We start from the raw sequence: 14,376 nt of genomic DNA on the forward strand, positions 1-14,376 counted from the left end.
AACCAAACACAAACACTAAACATATTTCACATACACAACTACATAATCAGGATTTATGATATATATATATATATATATATATATATATATATATATATATATATATATATATATATATATATATATAAATAAAACTAAATAATGGTTATATATAATTGGTAAAAAAATATTATGCTCACAAATATTTGTTTAATTCATTGAGGATTATTTAAGGTTTATAAGGTGTTGGGCCAAATAATCCAAAAAGGTCAAATGTTTTTAAAATAAAAATGTATATTTTTGTTCATCAAACATTAACAGGTAAATCTTTACCTGCTAAGGCATTATGTATCTGATACATTAAAAATTAATCTGTACTATGGAATGTGTAAATCAGAATTTATACTTCCACATTTGGAATATATAAAATGTAAATCCTCTTCATGAATTACGTAAATTCTGAATTAAAATATAGTTGTTACAGCTTATATGTAATATCTAAAAATATAAATGACAAATATTATGTATATAATATAGTTATATATTATTGGTAACAAAAATAATTATATTTACTCGTAATATGTAAAATGACATACAAAATAAATTTCAATGCTATATAAAAAATATTTTAGCTTGTATGTGTACTTAAAGTATATACATTTAATATATTGTTGTAATTTCACTATATGTACCTTGTGTAAATTAGAATATATGATTATAAACCGCCATATATCTATATCTATATCTATATCTCTATATATATATGGCATTTACATTATAAATTGTGACTATATAGTTATAAATGATTGCTAGTATAAAAACGGTAATCCTATATTTGCAAAACTCTTAAATATATATATTTGAATATATTTTGAATACACTATCAAGAGAGGTTAATACAACAGCGCTTATCAAATCAAATGTGAAGATGTCTTAAATGTGCATGCAACTTCCACACCCGTTTCTTGTAAGTGTATTCAGCAGTATAATAATAACCTACCCTGCATCTCGTGCCAATCTGCCTCTCACTGTCTCTCTGCTGTAGGACAGATAACGCTTTATCATGCTGTAAAGACACTCTGAAAGTCATCCGGCCCTCCGAACATCCTGTCCTGCCTGTCTGCTGCTCCACACAGCCTCCTATCTCTGCGCTGACCCAAAAAAACCCGAGCAGACACTGGGAATCATCTCCCGCCAGCACGTCCTGCGGCAGCCACGCTGTAAACCTGCAACACAAATAGTTCACGGTACAAACGAACCAACATCGACTCGTTAACTCAGAATTTCAGTTCTCTATTTTTGTTTAAACGTTGAACAAGACGACTTAATGCAACTGTAGCATGTTTATTTAGTGATTTTAATGAATTTATGGTTGAACACATCGAATATAAAAGCTCTTTTGTCTCACGGTGAGAGCAGTGATTAAAAACAGCTACCCAATTGGCTAAATAACAGTCCTCAAATACTGCAGATGTCGGTAAATAACGCCTCCGACATGGAAAACGCAGGCGGCTCATTTCCAAGGCAACAGCTCTTTGCCGCTCTGAATATGTGTTTTTAATAGTTGCAGACAGAACGGCTCATTTCTTGACAAAGAATCGTGTGATGTCAGAGGCCAGTGTGGAGGCGGCCTGGACTCGTTTCATCTGACTTCTGTCTTTGGCTTGCTGCGCGGTCCTCTGCAAAACAAACCAGACACAGATGTGTGAATATAATCACTAATGATAAATCTAAAACTAAATAGTAATGATTATAGTTTTAATTATTTATATAAATAAACACTTCAATATTCTAATCAATAATATTATGCATTTACATGTTTATATTTGAAATTCTTTACAAATCTAAAATGAATTCTGAATACACGTGTGTGTGTGTGTGGATGAGATGATGTACCATACGATGGCAGACGGTACAAAGCGTTTGGAGGTTTTCGAGGGAACACTGTCCCCCTCCTCTGTACACAGGGTTAATGTGGTCCACCTGCCAGAACTGTCCTTCGGTAGGACTCTGAATCATCTCATTCAGCTGCGACACACAAACACAGACAGATCTTTCTCACATGTCCCATACGACACAGATTATTTTTATGCCTGAGTGGCCGATAACCCAAATAAAGAACCCATTTTTATTTTTATTTAAAATAAAAAACAACAGCACTATTATTATTGTTATTATTCACAATATTTAATGTTTAATATTGTTGTTCAATTTCTTTTGCTATTATTAACAGCAACAAGTATTCCATTATAGTTATTAATAACTTGAAAAGTGATATAGTAACAACTATATAATAACACTGTTAATAATAATAATTAGTATTAGTATTATTAACAGCAACAACAATTCAATAAAATATTGAGCTCTCTCCTTTTAGCATTCTTATCCAATTAAAGCAATATTAACAATAGTTTTAATAAAAACATTACCGTTATTAATACAAAAATATTATTAACACTTATTTGTTCTATTAACAAAATAATATTTATTAAATATTTTTATAAGGCAAAAGAACCACCACAACTTAATTTACGGAAAAAAAAAATGGTTTGCTATTGTTAACAGATGCAATATAATAACAATAATAGTTTTTGTGATTTGGGGTTATATATCGAACTGTTACACCTTAACTGACACGGTTTCATGCTAAACACGATATTAAAGAATCGATAGCCAATTAAGGTAAAAAATAAAATAAAATAATCCAATTATAGATCTGTCTTTTAAAGAATACAGCACTTGAACGTCTCCACCGCCCAGAGAGAGTCTTGTTGTTGTGTGTAGATCCTTTTTATTCCTGTTGTTTTATTGAACCGTCACATGAAAGTGCTCTGAATAGCCCTTCGGGAAACTCTAGGAAGCGTAATTCCCCCCGACTCTTTCCGAAGGCTTTTCAACAGGCCTCTGTGGTGAAGGACTCCAGGTGTTCGGCAGGATTAAGACTGGAGTGGAAATCCGCGGAAATCACGAGTGGAAGATCCGCGCTGGGAACGAGAGGAGGCCCAAGTCAAAGCGCTGGCATTTCAGCGCGCGGCTGTTTTTAGTTTCGCGCTCTCTGGAGAAAAGCCAATCAATCCTCTCCTTCCCCCTCAACAGAGCCGGCCGATAATCGTCCTAAATCTCAAGGGGAGCGACACGGACGATAACCTCCCACTACGAGAGCGGGAAGCTTCCTTACTAGACCTCGAGGGTCAATAAGTCAACCCGTGCGCACCAAACCACATGCTAATGCAAGGAAGCGGCAAACGTAACAATCCTTTGCGTTAAAACAGCGGTTTGTTTGTGCGTCGAGGGCACTTGGAGCTTAAAGCGCATTATTGATCAGGCCGCTGGGGGCTCTAACAGAAAAGCCGAACTAAAATCAAACCTGCACCTCATAGCAATGCACTGTGGGAAAAATCAATGGCAATCTGACAGACTATGCGTTGTGTTAGCGCTGGATGCTCCAGGGAGGAAAGGATGGCGGCTGTGTGTGTGTGTGTGTGTGTGTGTGTAAGACACTGATAACTCTATAGAGAGATTTAGAGCGCAGACGCCCAAGGCCGCTCAGCTCTTATTGCTTCTGCAAGCTAAACAGGCCATCTTTATTTATCTTTCTCTGTAAGCAATATTTTTCCAATAAAATGCAGCGTATGCCGAGTTACTTGCAAATGTTTGGGGATAATTCTGGCTAATGTGCTTCTGGAAGTGACTGAAAAAACGCTTTTTCCCAAACTCTGGGCAACTTCCCAAACAAAATTAGTCCTGGTGCTACATACACATACAGAGGATGTTTTTGAGCAGGAGGGGGTAGTCAACTGGTTTTGTGGACATGGATAGAGATCAGAGATTCATTTTGAAAGAAAATTCTAAAGAAAGAAAAATCAGAAAAAGAAAATAATTTCTATATGAAGAGTAGATGATGAAGCTAATGATGATATCTATTATTATTATTATTATTAAATATTTTGTAAGCAATAAACAAATAAATGTTATCATAACTAAAAATGCTATTAATGATTATGATATTTTGCTGCATTTTTTTTTTTTAATAGTAATGATAATATTTGTGGCATTTTTCTATTATCATTTCTTGTTGTTAACAATAACAATATCTATTTATTTATTCAATAATTCATTTATTAACAACTAATAATAAAATAAATTATATTAAAAACTATAAAAAAAAAAAGTAAAAACATGCCATGAATATTGTTTAATAATAACTATTATTATTATTAATATTCTGAGGTATATTTAGGTATGCATTACATTTATAAGACATTTAAACTTAAATACTTTTATTATTACTGTTATTAAAAATAATTATTATAAATATTATTAGATATTACTTTTGTGGCATCTTATGTAGTTTTAAAATGTTTATATTATGTGTACCATTTATTTATTATTTTTATTACTACTGATTATTCCTTGTTGTTGATAATAATAATAGAAGCTATTATCTTTAACAAAAACAAATAACATTAGTCACAAATGTTATTATTATTATTATTATTAATAACAATAATAGTATTTTTGTGTCGTATTTATGCAAGCATTACATCTTGAAGAAAGCAACTTAAAAGTACTAAAAGTAATACATAACAATGGCGGTCTGCCTTCTACTTTTTATTTTTATCATACAATCCACACTAGGGGGAAAAAAAATAAAAATAATAGTGCAGTGTCTTTATTTTTTGGTTATTTAGCCTAGTCTTGACATCTAACAGCTGGGAGAGCACAGTGACTGCTTTAATTAAGGTAAAAATACTGAAACTGTATTGCACATTGGGGATTTCGGTTAAAAGACTAAGGCTGATGATACACAGGGAAACTTTTTAAGTAATGCTGCTTGGGCACTTTCCTATTGAGAATGGGTAACACATTTCTATTGAGATATTTAGATTGGTTTTGGGCCTTGTGTCTCACCTGGTTGCCCACTGACAGGAACAGTGCTCAAAAAGTTGCCACTTGTATCATCTGAGCAACTTTAGCATGCAACATTTTAGCATTTAGATGGATGCAAAAATGGCCAAATATGCAGAAGAGGCTCCTACAAACGAGCCCAACCTGTTTGAGAGGGAGTTGTGCCAGCCAGGTGTTGTCCAGCATCTCCTTGCGGTGTGTGCGCGGGGCGTCCCGGACCTGCACGTACAGCTGGTGGGCGTTGAGTCCACAGTGCTGACACACACCCTGCTCTGTCTCCAGCACACGGGCGCGCATGTAGCCCTGATTGGAGCGCAGCTGGAAGTCCTCCATACAGGCAGAGCTGCAGAAGCCTCCTGCCCAGCCGAGGTGCTCCCCGCTGGGCTTCTGGCAGGACAGACACAGGGGGGTCCCAGCCGAGTCCACGGCCTGCAGGTAACCGGCGGTGGTGTTTGTCTGAACACACACAGAGCTCTCGGCTTCTCTGCAGACACAAACACACATATGCATCTAGATTTTCTAAGAAACAAAAAACACCAAAAACAACAGTGCCGCTGGTCTATAAACACACTTTCTGCTGTACAGTTACAGAATAGTTTTACTGTGTTGCTACGATGTTCTCTCTCTCTCTCTATATATATATATATATGTACAGTTGCATCTCAATAAATTAGAATGTCGTGGAAAAGTTCATTTATTTCAGTAATTCAACTCAAATTGTGAAACTTGTGCTTTAAATACATTCAGGTGCACACAGACTGAAGTAGTTTAAGTCTTTGGTTCTTTTAATTGTGGCTCATATTTAACAAAAAAAACAAATAATCTGAACAAATTAGAATATTCTCACTTTTAGATTTATGCATTTTACAAAAAATGGCACAGATAATAATTGTGCATTAATAAGGTTTCAGAAAGCAGAAGTAAAACGACATATAAAATAACTTCATTTTCAAATCATAAACGTTATGAGAAACAATCTAATCTGACTATTGCAAAAAAAGCCTGAATAAGGCACACATTATTGTGATCCTTATTTTTATAAATATACATTTTGTTAATATTTCAACTAATAAATATCTACAACAACAGCTTTAAAAATAATACAATTATTATATAATTATATTAATTATTATTATAATTATCGTCATTATACAAATTTAGTTATTGTTTAAAAAAGTGGAAATAAAACCACAAATAAAAAAAATGGTTCTGCATAAATTACTGGACACCTAAACATAAGGAAAATTTCATTCAATTTGCAAGAAAATATAAATAAAAAAGGAAGAAAAAAAGTGCATTAATAATTATAATGTTATTAAAAGTTTTTTTTTATTATTATTTTTAGTAGTAGTCGTAGTAGTAGCAATTAACTGTTTAGTATCAAAAAGCATTAATGAATATTTATATCTGCAAAAAACTTTAATTTTTTTTAATTATTATTACTGTTATTAGATTTGCAAGAAGAAAAAATGCATTATTAATAATAATGTTATTAACAGTTTTTTTATTATTATTATTTTTATTATTATTATTAGTAGTAGTAGCAATAAACAGTTTTGTGTCAAAAAGCAAAAATAAAAATTTATATTTGCAAAAAACTTTAATATTATTTTTTAAATTATTATTACTGTTATTAGATTTGCAAGAAGAAAAAAAGGGAAAAATGCATTATTAATAATAATGTTATTAACAGTTTATTATTATTATTTTTTATTAGTAGTAGTAGTAGCAATAAACAGTTTTGTGTCAAAAAGCAAAAATAAATATTTATATTTGCGAAAAAACTTTATTAATATAATAATTTTTTTTGTATCCTTTATTATTACTGTTGTTATTATTACTGTTATTTTCAACAACAAAAAAAGAAGAAAGAAATCAATTCATAAAAATCTGTTCTTAGCTACTTAACCTAAAATAGTTTGTTGTATTGGTCATAAAAAAGCACACAAGTGGATCTCAGCTCGTGGCTCACATGAGCACCAGGGTAATGTGTGTAAACCACTACACCGCGGCTCCAACATCATTCGATTGGGGTCACAACCAAATTCAGTTATTAGAGTTATCACGTGTGTGTGTGAGACACTAGTCTTCACCACACTAACCAACCTAAACCTAACCAGCAAAGTCTTTCTCTCTAGTCCTCCATCAGTTCTCACTTTCTCCCTCCGGTTTCTTCCTCTTTTCTCTCCATCGCCTAAAAATATCCAGCCCCAGACAGCGCTCAGTGCGTCGCAATTTTTTCCTCCCGCGGTTTCCATGGCGACGCCGCAGCGCTCGCATGTGTGTGGATTAAGCCCTTATCCTCTGCACTAAGCATTCTCGAACACACTCCACACACACACTCGTATATATCAGGTTTACAAGGTTAACCGTTCTCTACTGCACACATAATTACATGCCGAGATGCACTTTCAAAGTAAACTGTCACCGGCTGCGCAATATATATCATTTAATTCCAGGAGGGATACAGATTCGTAAACATGTATCTGTCAGCAGCAGTCTCCACCCTGACCGCGGGAGGAAAGTCATTTGATGATCAAAAAGCAGAGTGGAAAAATATGTATATATCTCTATATTAATTTCCATTTGCGGTTTAGCTACACCTGGGTCAGCAGCCGTCGCGTTTGAGATCTCAGCGCACGACTACAAAGTCTGATGACTTTATCACACAGCGACAAAGTACGGGAGGAAACAGCTGTCACATGTGATCATGTGGTTGACAGGGCGCGCGCGCGCGTGTGTGTGTGTGTGTGTGTGCTGATGACTTCATCAGCGATTGCTGGGTTATTCTCTCATTCTGCATCGAGATCTCTCTCATGGAGATTTGGCTTGTGGCTGCATCGTCAAACCCTGTGTGTTTTTAGTCTTCTGAAGGATTTAGCGCTTTGAAATAACCAACGCAAAGTTGTGCGGCCACATGGCAACGCCCACTTAGCAACTAGTGGGTTTTACTGTTGCTATGCAGGTGCTGGTTGATGGTTCTGTGATATACACATAAATATGGACAACAACATTCAACAATAAAAAAATATTAATATTTAAAAAAAAGTGCTTCAACAACAACAAGAATAGTAATAGTAATACGTTGTTAAGGGTTATGGTGACAGTCAGACCTGTTGGTGTGGTCCGTAGCCCTGGATGTGGATTTTCTTTTCGGGCCGACATTATCCTTGTTGATGATGCGGAGAGCTCCGCCCTCTTTCTGGGCCACAGCAATGGAGGTCTGAGCTACATCCTCTTTGGAGAGATACCTGAGAGAAAAAGAGAGGGAACTCTGGGTACCACAAAGATGCCATGAAGAGAGCAGTGCAGTGCAGTGTGTGTGTATATATATATATATATATATATATATATATATATATATTTAACTTTTTTTTTACAAATATATATACACAATAAAAAAAATATATATGTATAAAAAAAGCAAAAAGTAAAAATTAAATTCAAAACCACCTTTTCTTCAACCGATATTCTAACATGATTCACAACCTCAGCTAAATTTACTGTTGTGTTTTATACGTTTAAAATATATAAAAAAAAAAATAAACATTTAAATATCAAATAAATTAAAAATCCATTCGTTTAAAATAAACAATATAATTTTTTTACTATTGTTCAAATGGGGCCATTTTTGTAAAGAAATTAATACTTTTGTTCAGCGTGGATGCATTCAGTGAATCAAAGTGACAGTAAGATCTTTATAATGTTACAAAATCTTAATATTTCATATAAATGTTTTCTTTTGAACTTTCTATTAATTATAGAATCATGAAAAAATGTAACATGATATCCATTAAGATATTAATAATAATGACCATTACAAAAAAAAAAAAATTGTTCCAATAATAAAGCATTAAATCATTATATTAGAATGGTTTCTGAAGCATCATGTGACACTGAAGACTGTGGAGAAATGTTGCTGAAAATTCAGCTTTGCATCCCAGGAATAAAGGTCCAATGACTTTAATGATGGGGGGGGATATAGAAACTTAATTTGATTGACACCCACATGAGAGCCAACCAGATTCAGATCCGCCCACATGTCCCAGAGCTCTCCAGCTTCGATGGTGAGTGTGTGTGTGTGTGTGTTTTCTTGCCTGGAGGTGCTGCTGTGCCGGCGCTGGGATTGTGTGAGCTCCTCCAGGAGCACGATGGGGCTGTGAAAAACTCTTCCACTCTTCCTCACCATCCTCTGCCTCATCGCAGTCAGAGAGCTCCACTCACGCACGAATCGCACAACCTGACACACACACACACAGAGAGAGAGAGGTGTTTCAAGAAATCTGATGAAACAGTACTTGAAGATCCCGTCACACACACACACACACACACACCTGTCTCCTGTTCTCGCTGTGATTGAATTCTGGTGGCAGTTCCTCCCAGTTCTGCAGTCTGATATCCAAGGGAACGAAGTTACAGTGGAGCGGGAGGCCGTCCTGTAGAGAAACACACACACAGACACACACACACACACAGACACACACACACACAGAGCCCATATGTACTGAATATTTAAAACATATTTAATAACCCTAAGCAACACTGAATATAGCTGTTATTATTTCCTCAGGACTGCGCTAGTGGACTAGTTTCCTAGCGCTTGTGTGCCGATATCGGATTCATTTCTGTGATTCAGTTCTTTTAAACGACCAGTTTCAGTGAATTTGTTCAAAATGATTCAATAAGTGCCATTTGTCATCACCTCAAGTGTCCACCGAAATATCTGTGGGGAATTTGACTTTTATTAAAAACATAAGTACAGCGACATGCTGATGCATGTTAATAAAAACTAGCATCTGTATTTAGCAAATAAGGAAAATATGACCAACAGTTTTTATTAAACAGATTGATCCGAGGTCAGTCATTTGTGAATATATGAATGTAAAAATTGCAGATAATGCAAAACAAAAACCAACTGGTGATCAACCAGTTCCACATGACTAACAACCACAGATAAAGCTGATGAAATTATGTAATGTATAATATATATACACATGTCAATCACATGTATGGCCCTTATAGGCACTGCTCCAGCTGTACCTTTGTCCCACAACGTCTGTCCACAGGGAAGCGCTCGGCCTTTTACAAAAGATTACATTTCCAGCCCACGGCAGGCATCTTTTCCTGCTCTTCCTATGTCTTCCCACTAAACTCCTCCATTCATCACTGCTCAGCTGAAACGGCCTCAGGAAAAGCTCTTATTAAAAACCAACCCGGATAATATTTCTCAATCAAAGTCAGTTAGGGGCCCCCTGCTTATATCTGCTTCCATTTAATACAGTTGCAAGAACTATGAGAATCCCAGCGTAGCGCTGTACAAACCAGGACTGGGAGATTTCGACACTTTATTTGCCCTCAGATTAACACTGCAAACTCTGGCCGTCCAACCGTGCGTTCAGGACTCGAAGGAGAAACGGTTTAAGGCAGCGCTCGTATTAGAGCTCGTGATGCAGATCCGGGAAGGTTTGGTTTAGACAAAATCCTGACGAATTTGAAGGATAGGAGTGCTTCTTACAATACGTTATATAAGAAATACATGACTTAAACATTTGGGTTTCTATGACCTTTGGTTGTGACTTCTGCTTATCAAGATGTCAGTTAGTTAAATGATTAGCTAACATGGATTAGATTTAGTCAAAATAATGACTTAATGTCAAATTAATTAATTAATTAATAATGTCAATTTTTTTTTAACATTTTAAAGTGTTTTTAATGCTTGTAAAGTTTTCGTATTTTACTTAATACGAAATAATAAAAACATGATTTACACACAAATGTAAATTTTTTTCCGTTCTCTCAAAATTTCCAGAAATACTATATGCCATCATGATCCAGCAGAAATTATGTGAATTTATAGTTTCTGTAAAATTATATGTATATATATATATATATATATATATATATATATATATATATAAAAATGTAAAATATCAAATACTAACTGCTATTATTATACACCTTCATAAAATATAAATACCATTTCTTAAATGCATAACATTTTTAAAATAAATTATTAAATAATACTTTTATTATTTTATTAAAAAAAATACATATTTAAAAAATTACATTTATACGTATAATTTATATATAATTCTACATATAAATTTATAAATATTTTAAAATGTAAAATTGACAAATTACAAAAATGCAAATACTGAATACACAATTCTACTTTTATAAACAAAATATGCATCCAAGTATAAATCTCTTGGCGCAACTAGGAAAGAAAAATTTACTAATCTAATCCTTACCAATACTAATTTCTTTACTAGTGAAGCCAACTAGTTTATCTAGTTTCTTTTCTGCAGTGCTTTAAATGTGATCTTAGTTCAACTGTTGGTTCAAACGCAGAATTCAACCCCAAGCAGCTGTTGTTTTTCCCAAAAAAATTAACTGAATTATAACACTTGATTGGATTCACTGAAACACATGATTCATTTGAACTGATTCAAAGAAATTAAGTGCCATTTTGACGGCAAGATACGCTTCTAAAACTCACAATGCTCACAAATGAATCGAAATGCTTTAAATCGCAACATTCTCAATGTTTGGCTGAAAAATCACTGCACATCTAACGCAGCTGTTTGGGTTTCTAGCACTGTATACCTTGTCGTAGATGAAGATCCTGTCTGTGTTTTTGCTGGCACAGAACTTCAGACAGTCATACACAGGAACTGAGTCGTCCGACTCCTTTTGAGTGTGAACCTGATTAGCTATCGGAGAAAGAAAGAGATGGAGAGGGAGGGAGACATGATGGGAAAGTCGCAATGACTAATAGCAGGACAAAAAGAGAACAGGGCAATGAGAGGAAGAGAAGAGCGGGTGATCATTATGCTCCGTACCGGCGGCTGATAAAGGTCAGGTGGTGCGCAGCAGAGACCAGCGCTCGAACCGCACTAACGAACACTACAATTCAGCAGGTACCGAGTGACCTCAAACGATCCTGCTGTTCCCAGAAATCAGATTCATCCGGATTTCGTCCCACAGAGCCATTCTACATTCATTTGGGTCAGGCTCGCAGTAAAGACGCCCCATGAGGCTTAGTTACCAGAACCCTAGCGCGGACTAAAATAGCTGAGCTGTCGCTGGCTGGCCAATCACAACGGGTTATTAAAGAGCCATTATGCTTACTGTATGCTGGAGGGAAGTTGGGATTCTGTGTGTGTGGTAAAGGTGGGCGTTAAGACAAACCCAGCAGTGTCTGGAAATTGCACTCTTTATGAGAAAGGTGAACGCTCGTTGATTGTCTAGCTTTGAAATGGCCTGTTATTATCCATATTTCACGCAGACGAGCTCTTAGCTGCAGTGACGCAACTGTGAGATTGTTCTTAGAAGGTAATTTTGTCATTGAGATCTGAGATTTCCTCTTAAAGAACGCAACTGGGGATATTTCACAAAATGCCCAAGCTGCTCTTTGTTGCTTTTCAGATTTGATGACTGTGTAATTTCAATGTCTTGTAACTCTTTATAATAAGGAAATTTGGACAAAAAGAAAGTCATTTCAGGGTTGATGGTCTGTCTTGGGAGTTTTGTATTATAAATATAACTTATATTTATTTATTTAAATGTATTAATTTAAAAGTAAAATGTTAAATGTAACAATTTCCAGCTTTAATTGCAATTTTTTTAAATAATTAAATTTTTTTTATCATAAATTATTAAATAATAAAAATAATATTTTTTTTAATAATAAATAATTAAATAATAAAAAATATATACAAAATAATTTATTATTTTTTTATTAATTTTTAAAATAATATAAAAGATTAATAAATATACAAATAAAGTTATGAATATAATTTAAATTTATATATTTTTTTTATAATAAAATGAATTGAATGAAACTAATGTCTGGAATTTCTGTTTAATTCTGTATCAGCTTTTACAGCACATAAAGATAACTGCCTGCTTTTTTTTTTTTTTTTTTTTTACTGATATTGCGTGCATATACAGTATTTGATTTGATTTTTTATTTTTGTCTTTTTTTTAGTGCAATATTCTTGTAAAATGGGCTGTTCAGTGATTTAGTTTAGTATCGGTTCTTCACACTGGTTATTTGACAATCAGTATCACTCCTGAACAATATCGACTGATTTAAACTAAATGATAGGAGAACTTCCTTTTTAGGGCGAATTGTTCCTTTAACATGAAAGTGACAGCAGTGTGTTTGGAACAGACCTGGAGCGCCGCTGGAGAGTGTTTCTGGGCTGAATTGATCCTTTTGATGCGTTTCTTGAGATGCATTTAAATGCATTTCTGCCCCATCCTGATTGGCCCGTTGCCTTGGACATGCAGGCGGGGTTTGTGGGGTGCTGGGGGTGGTCGGTTCCCGTTCGTGGTCTGAATCAGTGAGCGATGAGGAGGATGAAGGGTGCTCCGGTAATGATGAAGGTGTGCTGGGAGCTAATGGACAGAGAAAGACATATAGGTTACTTTTACAGGGTCAGTCTCAGTCCACTGTTGTGAACGATACGTCAGTTCTGTTTCAACTAGCACAAAACTAGCCTAAAAACTCCAATTCTGACACAATTTCATCCATGGGACACACAAGAAGAGGGTAACATTCATATGTACAAATGTTAAATATGCAACTTAAATGATCAAATACATAAATTGATTATATAAAAACACAATAAATGGCACTTTGTATTGAGGTTTATAATAAGGAATATATACTGTTAATCAAATATCCAGTGCATTACGTTTTCACTTTTTAATAAAAATACTATTATATAATAAAATATCAAATGTTTTTTTTTTTTTATGTGAAATTGCAATGAATAGAACCATGTATTGAGTTTAATGAATTACTGTAATTTCAGTATTTTTAAATAAAAATATAGTACTAATCAAACATCCAATGAGTCTCAATTTTTTAATTAATTATTATAATTTAAATTAAAATATATAATTTAAATAAAAATATACTATTATATAATCAAATATCCAATTTTATTATATATAAATACATTAATGGCACCCTTAAATTAATTATTAATTAATTGTATTTTATTAATTTTAAAATATATACTATTAATCAAATATTTATTTTATTATATATATATATATATACATACACATACACACACAATAAATGGCTTTATGCACCTTTTAATTGTTTTAAAGGAATTATTAAAATTTAATTTTAATATTAATATTTTTTATTAAATATATATACTGTCAGGTAAATTACACACCAATACAGTTACACCACTGTATGTTCAATAGGAAACATTTTTCACAAATTTTGTTTCTTATTATTGTTTTGATGCGTTGCTTTTATTTGTGTTGTATTTTATTTTTTCAAATGCTTTTCTGAATGACTTTAAACCCACTATTAATCTTATATAAAGCAGGCTGGTCATCTTCAGGAGTTCGTGATGAAAGCTCATTGTACTTGCATGGAAAAGAGCGACCAGGACATAATTCAAAATGAGTTTTTGTGAGCGAACGACATGGGAGTGAGTAAATGATTACATTTTCTTTAAT

At 33.9% G+C, this 14,376-nt stretch overlaps 1 protein-coding gene across 3 annotated transcripts in view; it reads right to left on the reverse strand.

Annotated features, from left to right (window-relative positions):
• Positions 1 to 1,308: 1,308 nt before the first annotated feature.
• The window catches only part of zranb3 (zinc finger, RAN-binding domain containing 3), a 51,526-nt gene continuing 38,458 nt past the window's right edge, over positions 1,309 to 14,376 (reverse strand). For all 3 annotated transcript variants that reach the window (XM_026235694.1, XM_026235693.1, XM_026235695.1), the window contains 8 exons: positions 13,066 to 13,290; positions 11,494 to 11,600; positions 9,222 to 9,323; positions 8,985 to 9,127; positions 8,001 to 8,138; positions 5,032 to 5,371; positions 1,876 to 2,007; positions 1,309 to 1,658 (listed from right to left, as the gene is read on the reverse strand). In XM_026235694.1, the coding sequence (XP_026091479.1) occupies positions 1,560 to 1,658; positions 1,876 to 2,007; positions 5,032 to 5,371; positions 8,001 to 8,138; positions 8,985 to 9,127; positions 9,222 to 9,323; positions 11,494 to 11,600; positions 13,066 to 13,290 (1,286 nt within the window). In that variant the 3' untranslated portion in view covers positions 1,309 to 1,559. The remainder of the gene's footprint in view (positions 1,659 to 1,875; positions 2,008 to 5,031; positions 5,372 to 8,000; positions 8,139 to 8,984; positions 9,128 to 9,221; positions 9,324 to 11,493; positions 11,601 to 13,065; positions 13,291 to 14,376) is intronic.

Source organism: Carassius auratus, chromosome 47, assembly GCF_003368295.1.
Source record: "Carassius auratus strain Wakin chromosome 47, ASM336829v1, whole genome shotgun sequence".
Lineage (NCBI taxonomy): Eukaryota > Metazoa > Chordata > Actinopteri > Cypriniformes > Cyprinidae > Carassius > Carassius auratus.